The sequence below is a fragment of the Nyctereutes procyonoides genome, unplaced genomic scaffold, assembly GCF_905146905.1.
Source record: "Nyctereutes procyonoides isolate TBG_1078 unplaced genomic scaffold, NYPRO_anot_genome, whole genome shotgun sequence".
NCBI lineage: Eukaryota > Metazoa > Chordata > Mammalia > Carnivora > Canidae > Nyctereutes > Nyctereutes procyonoides.
The window spans coordinates 55,128,102-55,143,341 of NW_026575043.1; the positions used below are offsets into that span (position 1 = coordinate 55,128,102).

General features: G+C 47.7%; 1 protein-coding gene across 1 annotated transcript in view; it reads right to left on the minus strand.

Annotated features, from left to right (window-relative positions):
* Window positions 1-1,626: 1,626 nt before the first annotated feature.
* CUX2 (cut like homeobox 2) overlaps window positions 1,627-15,240 on the minus strand; it is a 231,915-nt gene continuing 218,301 nt past the window's right edge. Inside the window, exons 20-23 of the mRNA XM_055323281.1 lie at window positions 11,810-12,079; window positions 10,472-10,660; window positions 9,015-9,288; window positions 1,627-4,916 (exon numbers count right to left, since the gene is read on the minus strand). Of these exons, the coding sequence (XP_055179256.1) occupies window positions 4,118-4,916; window positions 9,015-9,288; window positions 10,472-10,660; window positions 11,810-12,079 (1,532 nt within the window). The 3' untranslated portion in view covers window positions 1,627-4,117. The remainder of the gene's footprint in view (window positions 4,917-9,014; window positions 9,289-10,471; window positions 10,661-11,809; window positions 12,080-15,240) is intronic.

A 15,240-nucleotide genomic window follows, 5' to 3' on the forward strand; every position in this document is an offset into this window, starting at 1 on the left:
AATGTCAACACAAAGATGATGGTCCAGGATGGAGCTTTATTTCCCGGAGGCTGGGGGCACCTGTTTCCGCAGGTTCTCAGGTGGCTTGTGTGTGTGTTCGATGTGGCTTCCCTACTCCTGCCCCACTTACACCAGGGAGCCATATCCCAGGGGTTTCTGCCTTCTGTTTTTCCAGAGGTGTGAACTGAGGGCCCAAAGGGTCAGTCCTTGGCTCTGCTTCATTTGAGTCCTTAAAACCGCCTTAAGGGAAGGTGCCATCCCTACCTCATCCACACAGCTTGGAAAAGGGAGGCGGCACAGAGCAGTTCAGGCTTTTACCCAAGGTGCTATGGCTCCAAGTAGAGCCAGGGTTGAAACCAGGTGCTCTGGCCCCTCGCCTTAAGCTCTGGACTCTCCTTCTCCTCTCCAACTCTGAGCGAACCCCTAAGGGCTAGCTCAGGACCTCTACGGGACCATTTTGACCTTGGCCTCCTGGACGCCCCCCTCCCTGCACTGATGGAGTGATCAGGCACCCCAAGGGGCCAACCTGCCGGCTTTGGAGTAATTAGTTATTCCAATGAATTTAATTAATCCCTTAATTCCCACTTTAAGGACATGCAGAAGGTTTCCCAGCAGAGAGAAAAGGTCTGTCTTGGGATAGCATGTGGCCTTGGCTCATGGATGAGTAATGCCACCCCAGGGGCTCTCCGGACATTATTGGTCAGGGAAAAAACCCTCCAACAGCTTGAAGCACAGACTCACCATCACGGCTTGGAAGAACCCAACCCTGCTCATGATAACAATAGGTAATGTAGAGTCGTGATGTGCCATACACTGTCTTACGTATTTTATGTGCATGACGATTCCTCATACTCACCTGAGCTGGCTGCTGTGAGACCCCTATTTCTCAGACGGGGAAAACCAAGGCCTGGGTTAAACAGCATGGGAAGAGGCAATGAATGCTCTGTTGGTTACTAGGAAGCCCCTCTTAGCATTTTCCTTTCTTCTTCTTTTTTTTTGTTTTCAGATTTTATTTATTATTCATGAGAAACATACAGAGAGAGGCAGAGACATAGGCAGAGGGAGAAGCAGGCTCCATGCAGGGAGGCTCAATGCAGGACTCGATCCCAGAACTCTAGGATCATGCCCTGAGTGGAAGGCAGATGCCCAACCTCTGAGCCACCCAGGTATCCCAGCATTTTCTTATCAGGAGGCTGAGGACACCTGTTCCTCACGCCACTGAGGTGTGGGCAGGGCATGATCTCAGCCCCAGAGCTTAACTTGCTCTGGATTCCAAAAAATGGATTCCAAACCTTCCATTTTCTTTTGCTGGAGCCCATAGCACAATTGCTAACAGAGATGTCATAGGACTTAGGCAGGTGGCACAGGTGAGGACTGAGGGTGATCACAGCCAAGTGTCCTGTCTCAAGGGGGGAGCTGCTGTCACATTGAAACGTGGGCCCAGTGTGGCCAGATCTTATGTGTTTTTTTTTATTCATTTTTAAAAAGATTTTATTTCTTTATTCATGAGAGACCAGAGAGAGAGAAAGAGAGAGAGAGAGAGAGAGAGAGAGAGAGAGGCAGAGACACAGGCAGAGGGAGAAGCAGGCTCCATGCAGGAAGCCCGATGTGGGACTCGATCCCGGGACTCCAGGATCATGCCCTGGGCCAAAGGTAGACATTAAACCGCTGAGCCACCCAGGGATCCCCCCGATCTTATGGTTTTTAAGAGAAATTGGTAATTGCAATTTTTACGTGATGTGCCCCCATATTTTAATGGTGGCAAACTAATTTAAAAGCCAGGTTTTCAAAAAAAATGTTTTGTAAAACATCTCTGAGGGCCAGACTGGACCCCTAATTGACATCCCCAGCTCCAGAACAAAGCAAGCAGGACACCTAGACATTATTATACAATTCTGTATTGAGCGACGCGTTTACAGAACGTGTTATTTTTAAAATTTTAAACAAAGTTCATCAATCTCTCATAGAAATGATTTTGTGGATTTTTGTTTTGCTTTTACCGTTACAGGACGTGAACCTGACAAAGTTGTTCATGGGTCTGCTAGCTTTAAGTACAACAGGATTTCCGTGTTCAAAAGACTATATACTAAGTGCTTAATCAAATCCCGTCACACAAAAGCCAGATTTAGTCCTCTAAGATTTGTAGTCTGCGGGTGAGCCCGGATTTCAGTGTTGTGGGGGTTTCAACAGTAGAAAGTGGTGTATTCCCTCACAGTTGTCTTAATTGCAATAGGGCGGTGGTGGCTAAAAGATGTTTCATTTGTTCCAGATTTGATTACTCTGAAAATTGGTCACTGTTTCCTATTGTCAAAATATAAAAATACCTTCATCTGGATAAAAATGTATACAGTGGAAAACTCTTCAATGCATAGCCTGGATGTATGGAAAATGATGTTTTCCTGCAAGGTTTGTGTTGTTCTTCATGGATTGTGGAGACTGCAGCCTGGCCTGGGTGCATGAGAGTTGAGATTTCTGGAACAGCTCTCAACTGTCCCCTTCTGGTCACTGGATTTTGCTGGCCTGGTTTCAAAATGCTTGCTGCATCCTTGAAACCCATCAGCCATCTCCCCCTGGCACTGGATTGGCACTGATTATGGCCCTATTTTCATTGTCATTCCGGATTCAGCTGGGGAGTCACCAATTCAGCCTTCCCGCAGAGAGTTTGAAAAAGGAAAAAGAAATAATAACAGGAAAGAGAGTAAAAAAACAACATGGTGGCTGTTCCGTCCAAACTGGGAACTCTCCCACCAGAAACCCTGACAACGAAGATTCTAGAAGAAGGGCTTCTCTGAGTTGGGGGGATTGAGTCTTTGCTTCCCAAAAGGTCGTGTGTTGGAAGGCAGGAGGGTAGATTTAGAGACTGGGATACAGTGGTCCTGCTGCGGTGAACTCAACATTTTCTCTTTGTTCTGTGTGGACTTGGGAGTTGCAGGTGCCTTCCAGAAATAGCACCTGTGTCAACTTGAGAAAGGAGATGGCAAGAAGGGTAGTTGGGGTCACTAGTTGGAGGAATCTACTTTTTGGTGCCAGGTGCTCATGGGATGACCAAAGCTGTTATTTTCTTAAAACATAGGGAGGGGAAGATGGTGGCTGCAGTCCTGCTCTGGAAAGCCAGTGGGGAAACTTCCTGTGCGGTGGCCACGAATCAGGTTGGGGATCGGGGTCACCCTGGCTCAAGTGCTGCCCTCCAATCACCTGACCCCTTGCCTGGCTTCCCAGAAGATCCAGAAACACATCTTGTCTACAGATGGACAGGCTGTGTGTCCAACGTCCGTGGCCCACAGGTTTCTGACTAGAGGGAGCAGAAGCAGTTTGTTTTGTACCATGTCACATCTCGGGTAGGATGGTCGGCTACAGCCCACATCTCTACAACATTTACAATGGCACGGGACGTTCTGTGTTATCAAGGTTGCAAAACAGACCACCAGAATGAAACACATCCTCAACGGCATCGAGGTTTTCATTTAGAGTCTTTTGGACTTTCTCTTTTCAGCACGGTTTCTGGAAGGGCAGTAGCAATGTGCTGTGTCTCACAGACAGATATGGAAAAAAAAAACTGTAGTTCAAGGGTTATCTAAATTTTGGTCAGTCTTATAGTGTTTTGTGATGGCTTTGAACAACTGTCTTCTTTTAATCTCATCTAGTGGCAAGAACGACACAACTTCAGTGTATACTTCGCAACAGTTGTGACAGCATCCTGATTTTATAACTCTCTGTAATATCAAAACAGCATTGGCTGGGAATAAATTCCAAAGGATCCTTTATTAAAATATCTAAAAGAGGTCTATAAATATTTATTTTTCTAAAAGAGTTTGGAGTTTCCAGGTGAAAATGTGGTGCCACATCGCTTCTGCCTCCTGCAGAGAGGCCAGGGTGGAGAAGAGGGTGCTCTGTGGGGTAGAGGGTGCCAAAAAGAGGAGGCAGTGGCACTTGCCCCACCTGTTCACTCACAACGTCATAGAACTAGGATTACAACAAAAAACGTAAACTGCATAACACTGCTGTCTGCATGTTGATGGTTGAGTTCCTTCCTTCCCCCACCCCGTCTGTTTGCCAGAGTGAGTGGGAGAGGGGGAGCTGGCCACCTGGTAAGCCCCTTGCCCTCGTGCCCCTGCCTTCAGAACTCCCACTCCAGGGCCTCCTCCCGGTTGGCAGCCCTCTCCAGCCGGTAGATGATGCTGTTCAGGTTGGCCATCTTCTCATGTCGCCGCTGCAGGTTGGAGTTCACCTTGGCGCTGGGGTGCAAAGCCCCAGCTGTGTCGGTGGTGGGGCTGGCACTCGGCACTTTGGCAGGAGGGGCGCCGGGTGGGGACGGGGAGATGGGGGCTGAGGAGGAGGGGACAGGTGACACAGACATCATGAGGCCTGGGGAGGAGGCAGCCGAGGGGGAGTTCAGGGACACTTCCAGGCTACAGCGCGAGGATTCTGAGACAGACTTAAAACTTAGAGGGTCTGGGTGGAGTCGCTCCCCACCCTCACTCTCCTGGGGGAGCTGTAGTGAGGGGCAGTCTGGAGAGGTCCCACCTGGAAGGAGGAGCCCTGGGACCACTTTAGGGAGTTGGTCATTACCCGGACCGTCAGGATGTGCCTCTTTGGGGGAACCTTGGCCTTTGTCTGGCTCCCCTGAGTCCTGGAGCTGGTTGCCCGCTTCTTCTGCATCCTCCTCAGTATGTTCCTGCTTGATCCTCACCTGGGCTTTGTCCTGGGTGGTTGGGGATGTGATGTTCTCCTCGGAGCCTTCCTGAAGCTCCAGTTCCTTCACAGTAGGCTTCTGGTCCTCAGCCTCAGAATTGGGGCTCTGTGGGGTAGGGTCTGGGTGGGAGTGGCCTGGTGGCAAGACGCCAGGACCCCCGCTGGGGTCAATGTCTGGTTCATCTTGGGTCCCCTCCACCAACATCTCCCGGCGCATTCGGGACCTGGGGCAGAGATGGTGGTAAGTGGGGGAAGGGGTGCTGGATGGGAGACGTGGTGAACCCAGGACTCAATCCAAACAAGTGGCTTTTTGACCCGACCCACTTCCCTGGGGGCATCTTCCTATGCAGCATCTTAGTAAGCCCTGTCAACAACCCTACTAGTGGGTTCTATCATTATTCCTACTTCACACAGGAGGAAACAAGTCTCAGAGATGTTGAGTGACTTGCTCCAAGTCACACAGCCAATAAGTAGCAGAGTCAGGGCTCGAACTCTCAGGATTGTTGGATTCTAGAGTTGAGGACCTAGACTTGCGCTGTGCAGCACAGTAGCCACTGACCACATGTGGCTCCTGAGCACTTGAAATGTGACTAGTCTGAATTGAGATGTGCTGTACAGGTTAAAATACACACTGGATTTTGAAGGCTTAATAAAAAAAAATTTAAAGTCTCATTAATAAAGTTTTTATATTGATCACACACTGAAATGGTTACATTAGGCTAAATATACTATTACAATTAATTTCATGTATTTTTTTTTTAAGATTTTACTCATTCATTCATGAGACACAGACATAGGCAGAGGGAGAAGCAGGCTCCCCACAGGAAGCCTGATGTAGGACTCGATCCCAGGACCCTGGGAAAATGATCTGAGCTAAAGGCAACCCAGGCGCCCCTATTTCTGTTTTTTTTTTTTTTCTTAACGTGGCTATTAGAAAATTTTATTTTATAAAATTATTTATTCATAGAGACACACACAGAGAGAGAGAGAGAGAGAGAGAGAGAGAGAGAGAGAGAGGCAGAGACACAGGCAGAGAGAGTAGCAGGCACCATGCAGAGAGCCTGACATGGGACTTGATCCAGGGTCTCCAGGATCATGCCCTGGGCTGCAGGCGGTGCCAAACCGCTGCGCCACCGGGGCTGCCCTATTAGAAAATTTTAAATCACATGTGGATTGCATTATATTTCTTTTGGATAGGACCAGTCTAGAGCATTTCTTGAAGTCAAACTCAGATGTAGTTTGTGGAAACAACTCTCTGCTTCTTTCCTGTGGGGACTCTTAGACATCAGCCCAGAAGGGGAAACTGAGGTGTGGAACGTGACTTGTTCAGGTCACCAGAGCACACACAGGCAGAGCTGGGAGCAGAACCTGGGAAGCCCAAATTTCAGTCTAGACCCCAGTAGTCACTCTCTCTTCACTTCAACTGCGTCATTGCCAGCGGGCAATGTAGTCTCACACATATTTTAGAGCAGGACAAGCCAGGATTGGGACTAACCCCACTAATTATTTTCCTAACAGCAAATGAAGTCCAGAAGTCAAATGACTCGTCCGAGGCCATACAACAAAAGGGCTTCCTCAGTTACCTGCTGTAGTCCTCTGCCCATTTATATTAATAATAAAGGATGATATTGATATATAATATTAACAATTATAAATCATAAACATCATAATAATGGGTGCTCTTCATGTGTCAGGCACCAGGTCAAGTGCCTTTTGCAGATTATTTCATTTATTTTTCCTAATAACTTTAGGAAAAGGATATTAGTCTCTTTCCTATAGATTTAGGAGACAAGACTCAGACACAAAGGATTGCTATGATCACAGGGCACGTGATTGGGCTGGGAAGCCAATTATCTGGCTACACTCTCTTGCTTCCCTGGTTCCTTGTCCAGGTTGGGGATGGGGTCCTACCCCAGTATCCTGGGCCTAGAAGGACTCTGAGGGGTCATCTTGTTCACTCTCCAGCCCCTCTACACAGGTGGCCTTAGCCCACCTTCCAGGGGACTTCACCTTCACCCTCAGTCTCCTCTAGAAGAGGGAAGAGCTGCTGGGACCAGGGACAGCCCTAGTGGGTTCTACCGAGGCAGGATTGAAGGGGGATTTAGGATGGCTCAATGTCTGAAGTTCCATCATTAGATTGTCCAAACTGCAAATATAAATATGAGGCTAATAGTTATTCACATCATAGTACAAATTAGTCTTTTTTAAAAAAAATTCTTGACTCCTGAATCTATAGCAGGGTCTTGCTGGTAATTTATTTATTTATTTATTTATTTTTAAAGATTTTATTTATTTATTTGAGAGAGACAGAGAGCAAGTGAGCAAGCAGGGGGAGGAGCAGATAAGACAATATCCATCAGACTCTACTTTGAGCACAGAACCTGGCCTGACATGGGGCTCGATCCTGCAACCCTGAGATCATGACCTGAGCTGAAACCAAGAGTTGGACACCTAACCAACTGAGCACCAGGCGCTTCTCCCTGGTAACTTATTCTTAAAACATCCTGTTGTTCCCCTTTCCCAGAGTTCACTGCAATTTGTAATGATACATTAATATGAGCGCTCACTTAATAGTGACCTTCCCTGCAGGTCTGTAAGAGATGTTAAGGGCAAGGACTTTGTCCTGTTCTCTTCTGTGCATGGTACAGAGTAGATCTTCAATAAACATTTACCAAATGAAATAATATATTCTTCTATGACTCTTTGAAACCAGTTTCTTTCTTTTGGGAGTCGAATTCTCTCTGCTCCTCGGTGCAAATTCCTAGTCATCCTTCAGAACCCCGCTCAAATGCCACCTCTTCTGTAAAGTCTTCCCTGGACAGAATTCCCTTTTCCCTAGCCCTTCTTCCCCAATTGTTTTATAACAATTATGTTGTAGTCAAATGATCTGGTTCATAGTTTTAAGCTCTCTAAGGGCAAGGATGATGGGTTTGAACCCTTGTTATCTCCAGATCTTGGATCATTGTGCATACATAACTATTTGTTGAATGAACATGTTGGATAAAAATGGAGTGCTCAGTTCCTGTGGAGGACAGGAAGGGAGAGGACATCTCTACATCCCCGAGGAGGGGAAGGAGGATGTGAGGATTTGAGGACCTATGTAAGTTGCTGTTTGGAAGGCCCTGAGTCTGAGCCAGAGCATAAGCAATATTTAACAATATATTTATGCCTTAAGTCTTTTCTTCTGATCCCTGATTCAGCATTGTGGGCTAAGTATTAGATCCCTTATCTGCCGGGATGCCTGGGTGGCTCAGGGGTTGAGTGTCTGCCTTTGGCTCAGTTCAGGTTCCCTGCAGGGAACCTGCTTCTCTCTCTATTTATGTCTCTATCTCCCTCTCTCTCTGTGTCTCTCATAAATAGATGAATACAATCCTAAAAAAAAAAAAAAGATTCCTTATCGGTCTATCTATAAAATAGGGATGAGACTCAGAGAAGTATAGTGACTTGCCCAAGAACACACAGCCAAGGTGGGACTGAACTCAGGTCTTTGGGGTGCCTATGCCTGGGCTGTGTAGAGAGGAGGTTCCAAATGTTCCACTTTTCCAGGCTCCCTTGGGGTGCAAGAGACCTTCTTTCTGTCCTGGGACATGTGGACAGACTCTCTCTGGCACCACATGGACACCAGTGACTTTTCCTGCTCAGGATGTTTAGTGGGGAGGAGCAGAGGGGAGGCTCAGAGATGGTTCCGGGAATCCCATCAAGCCTTCTCCACAGGGCTCTCAGCTGAACCCAGGGAGCCTCTCTGCAATCTCCTTGGGCACTGCTGAAACCAGTCAACAACTCCAGTCAGCTCCAAGACTGGACTCCCAGGAAGTCCAGCCACTGTAGGCCAATGACCCCAAGACTAGGGACTGTGAGTGGGAGGCAGCCACAGATCTAGGAATCACCCACTCCTCCAGGGGCTGCTAGAGGGATTTCTTTTGGCCTTGGAAGTGGGAGAGGCCAAGAGTCCCAAATGCCATTCCTTGTCCCTTCATAGATGCAGACACAAACTGGGTGAATAATTAAGAGTGTGACAACAATATCATCACCTACTCCATGCCAGTATGTTATGTAAATATGGTGGCCCACTGAATTCTCAGGACAACTCTAGGAAGCAGATCCCACTATGGGTCCCATTTGATAGGTCAGAAGACTAAGACTCAGGGCGGTGAGGTGATGTGCTCAGGTGCTCACAGCTGGGAATAGTGGAGCTGGGTTTATACCCAGGTTTGCCTGGATTCTGAATCTAAACACCTAGGCAATAGGTCTCCTCACCTCCCTCCCAGAGGCCCTGTGGTGGGGACCCAACCCCCTCCCCGTGGACACAGCCCCGAACGCACCTGTAGTTGTGGAACCAGTTGATGACGGTGTTGGTCTTCAGGTTGAGCTGGAAGGAGAGGAGCTCAATGGTCTGCTGGGAGGGGTAGGGCTCCAGCTGGTATGCCTTCTTGAGCGCCTCCTTCTCCTCGGGCGCCAGCACCACTCGGGGCTTCTTGATTTGTAGGAGGCTCAGGTCCTGGGGCTGCAGGCAGGGGCTGGGGCACTCAGAGCGGGTGGCAGGAGACTCGCTGTCGGAGCCGGTGCTGATGAGGCCGTACCTACGCTTGAGGTAGGCTGGGGAGGGTTGGGGAGGAAGCACTGAGTGGGGCCGAGCAGAGACCCGTCCCCTAGGGGTGGCTCCGGGGGACCCACTGCTAGCCTCAAAGTCTCATTCTTTTCTCCCTCCTTGATCTGCTTCCACATCCTCCCAAACCCTCCACTGAGACACCCGTCTGCCCACACCTGCCTCTGAATTCCCGGCGTTAGCACCCAGATGTTAAGCATGCAGACAGCTTAGCTGGACCCTCACACACAGGAAGTGCCCAGCATCGGGTGCTATTCAGTGTTGTCTTGGTTGACACAAGTGTCGCTGAAGTTCACTACAGTCTTGCAGGCGAGGGACATTAAACGATTCCTGTAACTGCATGATATGCATCTCAACCCCAAACCACCAAAATGTGGGGAAAAGAAGCCCATTTTCAGAATGGAGGCTGTAATTTAATCCTCTCAGCAATGCCCTGAGACTCTTCAGATGAAGGAGAATGAAGCATTGAGAGGAAGTAAACTTGCCCAAGGTTACAGAGCCAGGGAGTGGTGGGCCAAGTTCTCAACTGCAGAGAACTGCTGCCAACAGCTCGTGTGCCCTTCCCGGCCTGGCTTGGCCCTGGGCCCCCACTGGAAACTGCCTTGGTGCCCTGGGTGACAGTTTCTCAGTTCCTTTTATCTCCTCTCCCAACCCTGAGCTTTTTAAAATCCCTTCAGCACAGCACAGGCTTGAGCACACAGCACACAGGTGCTCCATGCCTGCTCATGTTTTCAGGGCTATAATCCTGGATGAGGGAAGAATCCGCAATCTCCTTGCCCACTCCCAGGAGGGAGGATTCCTGTTTGCTGGGCCACTTTGTGCTTCATTGTGTAGAATCTGGGTAACAGGCAAAGGGGGATGAGAGAGAGAGAGAGAGAGAGAAAGAGAGAGAGACACAACACACCTTCTGGGGAATATACAGTTGGGGTGGGCAAAAAGATTTTGAAGCAGCTACGAGTGTATGGAAGGCTGAGAGGTGGGGTACTGGGATTTTCATGGGAGAAACCGTAAATGTTTTAGTTGCTTTCAATTATATTCTGGGGGATTGCTGTTTTCTGGCAGCCCCGCAGCAGACTGAGATGGGATTACTGAGACCTGGCTTTATTTGGGTTGCAACTAGATATGGTTCCAATGGAAAAACCTGAAGCCACCCCCAGAATACCCAGCGCTCACCTTTCTTCTCCAGCTTCTTCATGTCCCTCAGCTTCTCCACATTATGGGGGTCATTGAGCCACAGCTGCATGCGTACGAAGGGCTCCCGTCCCTTCAGGCTCAGCTTGTGCCAGGGTTTGGGGCGGGACAGCAGGTCAGACACGGAGCCCTGTGTCAGCCCCAGGATGCTCTCCCCAAACAGCCGCTGCCCTAGGGACAGGGGAGGGCAACCTGTTACCTCAGGCTGGGCAGAGTATACCCAGGAGAGACAAAAAAGAGGAGAACGCAGGCCGTCTCCACTCTGGGGGAAGGACCATACACATGGGAGAACCCACACCCAGCATGAACCTGGAGGGGACCTTTCTGCAAAATAGGAGGTGGGAGTTAGGTGATGCCGCAGCTATCAACAAAAATGCTTTCATAATTAAGGTTTCCATCACTCCGAGAAGATCCCTGAGCATGTCTGAAAACTTCTTGTGTACAAATTAGTATCATCTCATTAGAGAGTGATTTGACAAATTCTATCAAGATTTAGGTGTGCATATCCTCTGATCCAGCAATTCTCCTGCCTGGGATTTATTTTCCACTTGTATTTGCTCAAAGGCACAAAGATGCATACCGACAGTTTTGGAGGCAGTAGGAAATTGGAAATAGCAAAATGTCCATCAATTGGGTAAAAAAATGTGGGGCATCCTTGGCCTGAAACACTTTGCCACAGGGAAAAAGACTGCAGGTGGTCTAATCATTTTTAAAGCAAATTATAGGACAGTATGTATGTAAATTCATCTACATAGAAAAAAATTAAGAAATCAGGTATACATATATTCTTGTGTTTTCAGAAAGTATCAAAGATATATAAAAACTTTGAAGTCTGATGGGGGCTTGGCGGAATTCCACTTTTTAGCTTTTCTGTACTATTTGGTATTTTTAAAAAATGAACATGTCTTATTTTTAGAACAGAAACTGCAGTGAAGAATTTGGGGTTTGTGTGCATCCCTTTGGGAGAGGGGCTTGACTGGCAATGGAGACTCAGAGAAGTCTGTGACCCACAGAGTGAAAGAGTTCTAGAACAGGTTTCTCCTGTGTCCCCAGAGGGGAGGGGGCTCAGCACTGGGTTAGGATTGTGCTAGAGTCTCATTGTCACTGTGGGCTGAGGACTTCAGGTCATATCAGACCTGCACTCACCCCATTTGTCCTATTTTAGGGACCCATGTCCGACCTGGATGCCTTCCAGAGGGTCCTGGATGCCCCTGCAGGCTGGACCCTGGGCCCCGGGATCTCACGGTGGGCACTCTGCTCAAGGCAAGGAAGAGCCAACCAGGGTGGGAGGCAGCATCCCTGATTCCCGCCATCCTGTACCTAGGTTGTTGTCCGTGAGGACCTCTTTGACTCTCTTGGTGATGGAGTATGTGTCCAGCTCGGGGGACATGGCCACAATCTCCTGGATGCCCCCTGTGGTCTGGCTGCCCGAGTACATCTTCCCCCCAAGCGAGGAGCTGGAGCGTCCCTCTGGCTGCTGGTTTTCCTTGCTGCCTTCCAGTGCCAGGATCAAGGGCTCCTGGGAGCTCCTCTCCGGCTCTGTGGGGCTAGGGGGTGGGGACGGCGATGACCTTGGTTCCGTGGGGCTGGCTGTGGGCCACAGAGAGACAGACAAGGCAGTTACTGCCATTTGGAACAGACACACATGGTTAGGGCTCTTGTTTGTTAGAGCCACGTGTGGGCAACAGCCCAATTTGCAACCACCATAGGAATATCTTAGGCAGGGACCATCCCAGATGCAAAAACTAGCAGATGAAAGTTTGATGAAGAGTAGGGTATTTACATGGTCTCAAAGTATCCCCCTATAAGATACCTATTAATTACAATAAGGTACTTACTAATTACAAAGGAAAAAATATTAACACTACAGTATAGCTACTTAGCAGGTATTACCTTAACCAAATGATCAAAGTTAACATCACCAATTAAAGGACAAATCAACAACTGGTGCCTCCTGATGCAATGTACTGAGAAGGACACAGCATCACTTCTGTGATACTCCTGCCCAAAGTGCATTGTTTGAACCTAATCACACAGAAGCATCAGACAAAGCCAAATTGAGACAGTTGGTCGTATAACTGGCTTCTGGGCTTTAAAAATGTCAAAATTGGAAAACAGAGAGGCAGAAGAATGTTCAAATTGGGAGACTAAAGAGACATGACAATGAAACACAAGGGTTCCTGAATCTGATCCTGGACAGGGAGAAACAGAATTTTATAAAGGATGGGGCACCTGGCTGGCTCTGTTGGTGAAGCATGCGAGTCTTGATCTTGGGGTTGTGAGTTCAAGACCCACGTCGGGCACAGAGTTTACTTGAAAAAAAAATTATACAAAGAATATTATTCAGATAACCAAAGAAACTTGAATATAGATAGTAGGCTACATCAATGATATTGTATCATTGTCAGCTTTCTCATTCTTGGAAAATACTTGTTGAAGTATTTGGGGTAAAGGGATATGATGTTGTCAACTAACATCTCAAATGGTCAAGAGAGAAAGAGCATAAATGTGGCAAAATCAGCAATTGGTGAGTCTGTGTGTGGAGTACAGGGAGTCCTGTTCTATCATTTCAACTCTTCAATTAGTTAGAATTGCTTCAAAAAATGAAAAGTTACAAAAAATAATTTAGAAACCCTCTATAAACTTGACCACCAGAGAGATTAAATGAAATATGGTGATTCCCCAAAGCAATTAAAAATAATATAACCAAAAGATGTCCACATAAGAGAAGTTCTGGGGATCTAATGTACAGCATGACTATGGTGAACAATTCGCCATTATAAACTTGACACTTGCATATGAGCATAGAACTTTACTATTCCCAACAGAACAAAATGGTAATTATGTGAGGTGAAGTATGTGTTAATCAGTCTTGTTGTGGTAAACATTTTGCAGTATATAAGCATATCAAATCCTCACATTGTATGCTCTAAACTTATACGGTGTTAGTATGTCAAATGTATCTCAATAAAGCTGTAAAAAGAAAAATATGTCCATTCTACACTGGCATATTTATTTAAAATTAATTTTTATTTATTTATGATAGTCACACACACAGAGAGAGAGAGAGAGAGAGAGAGAGAGAGGCGCAGAGACACAGGCAGAAGGAGAAGCAGGCTCCATGCACCAGGAGCCCGACGTGGGATTCGATCCCAGGTCTCCAGGATCACGCCCTGGGCCAAGCATGCACTAAACCGCTATGCCACCCAGGGATCCTTACACTGGCATATTTAAAAAGTGAGTTTATAAGCCACAGTTTTCCTTTGTCAAAAGCCATTTGGGGGCAGCCCCGGTGGCTCAGCGATTTAGCGCCACCTTCAGCCCAGGGTGTGTTCCTGGAGGCCTGGGATCAAGTCCCGCGTCCAGCTCCCTGCATGGAGCCTGCTTCTGCCTGTGTCTGTGCCTCTCTCTCTCTCCCCGTGTGTCTCTCATGAATGAATAAATAAATAAAATCTTAAAAAAAAAAAGCCATTTGGAAGATATGTTGGGTAGGACGACCTCGCCAAACCCCAAGTTCCCTGAATCTGTTAAATGGGGCCACAGAGCTTGTAGCACCATGCCTGCACCAACCCTCTTCAGTGCTATCAAGGACTCCATGAGATAAAGCAGGTCACCTCCTGAGGAGTCAGCCACCCACTGGGGTTTCCAGCATCAACTAAGCCTCTCCACTATGCCAGGAGGTGCGATCATGGTGGAGGACTGAGGAATCCCAGTGCTGGTCCGCAAGGTACCTTCCAGCAAATTAGAAACAATACCTCTTCTTTAAGACGTTTGGCTGCTGCCTGCTGGAAATTTAAGTATAAAAATATGATGTATGTATGATGGCTAGGAAGTGGAAAGAGCCCCACAACCATCTTCTGTGGCTTTGATTCCAGAAAGGACATCCTGAGCCTCTGCTCTGGATGGGTGCTCCAGAACCTTAAATGGCTTCCTATTGACCCTTGCACAAGGAATGTGCCCTCCTGTCCCAGTGTTTAAGGCTCTGGACTTTCTTGTAAGAGTCAACCCCACAGACTTGGAGCTACTTTGACAGCTCTAATCACCAACCCCCTACCCCCCAAAAAAACCCTCCATGGCTCTTCTAAGCCCCTATGCCTTTGCCATCCTGAAGGCCTTCTCCCTAACCCTGAACTCCTTATGCATCCTTTGAGACCTAGTCCCAAATGTCCCTTCCCAGAGATACAGCTTTAAGGTGTAACAGCACCCTGACTACACTGTTACACTTCACTATCATTTCTCTCTTATGTCAGATCTCACCCTTACTAGATGATGACAATGATAATGATGATGATAATAATTAATAAAGCTTCCTTTTATTGTGTACTTATTAAATGCCCAGCATAGTGTTATGTGACCTCAAGTGACCTTCACAACATCTGTAGGAGGTAGCTACCATGTCATCCCATTTTATAGAGGAGGAAACTGAGGCTCAGAGCTGTTAGGCAGTGTGTCCAAGGTGTCACAGGGACTAGTGGCAAGCTGAGGTCTGCTTATATCTCACATTGTCCTCTCATCCACCACAAGCCCCTGCAAGGCCGGGACAACACATTCATCATAGGTGGGTTCTAGAGCTTGGAGAGGAAGGAGGTGCTGGGCAGAAGACTGTTGAGTGAATAAATTTTGGTCAGGACCACTGTGTACCTTTGCAAGGTGTAAAGTGAAGCCTTAAAGTTCTGAGCAGTGGCATCATGGCGCTGTGGGGCTGGCAGCCCACATCTGGCATGAAGTCACTGCTATTCCTCGTTGCCCCT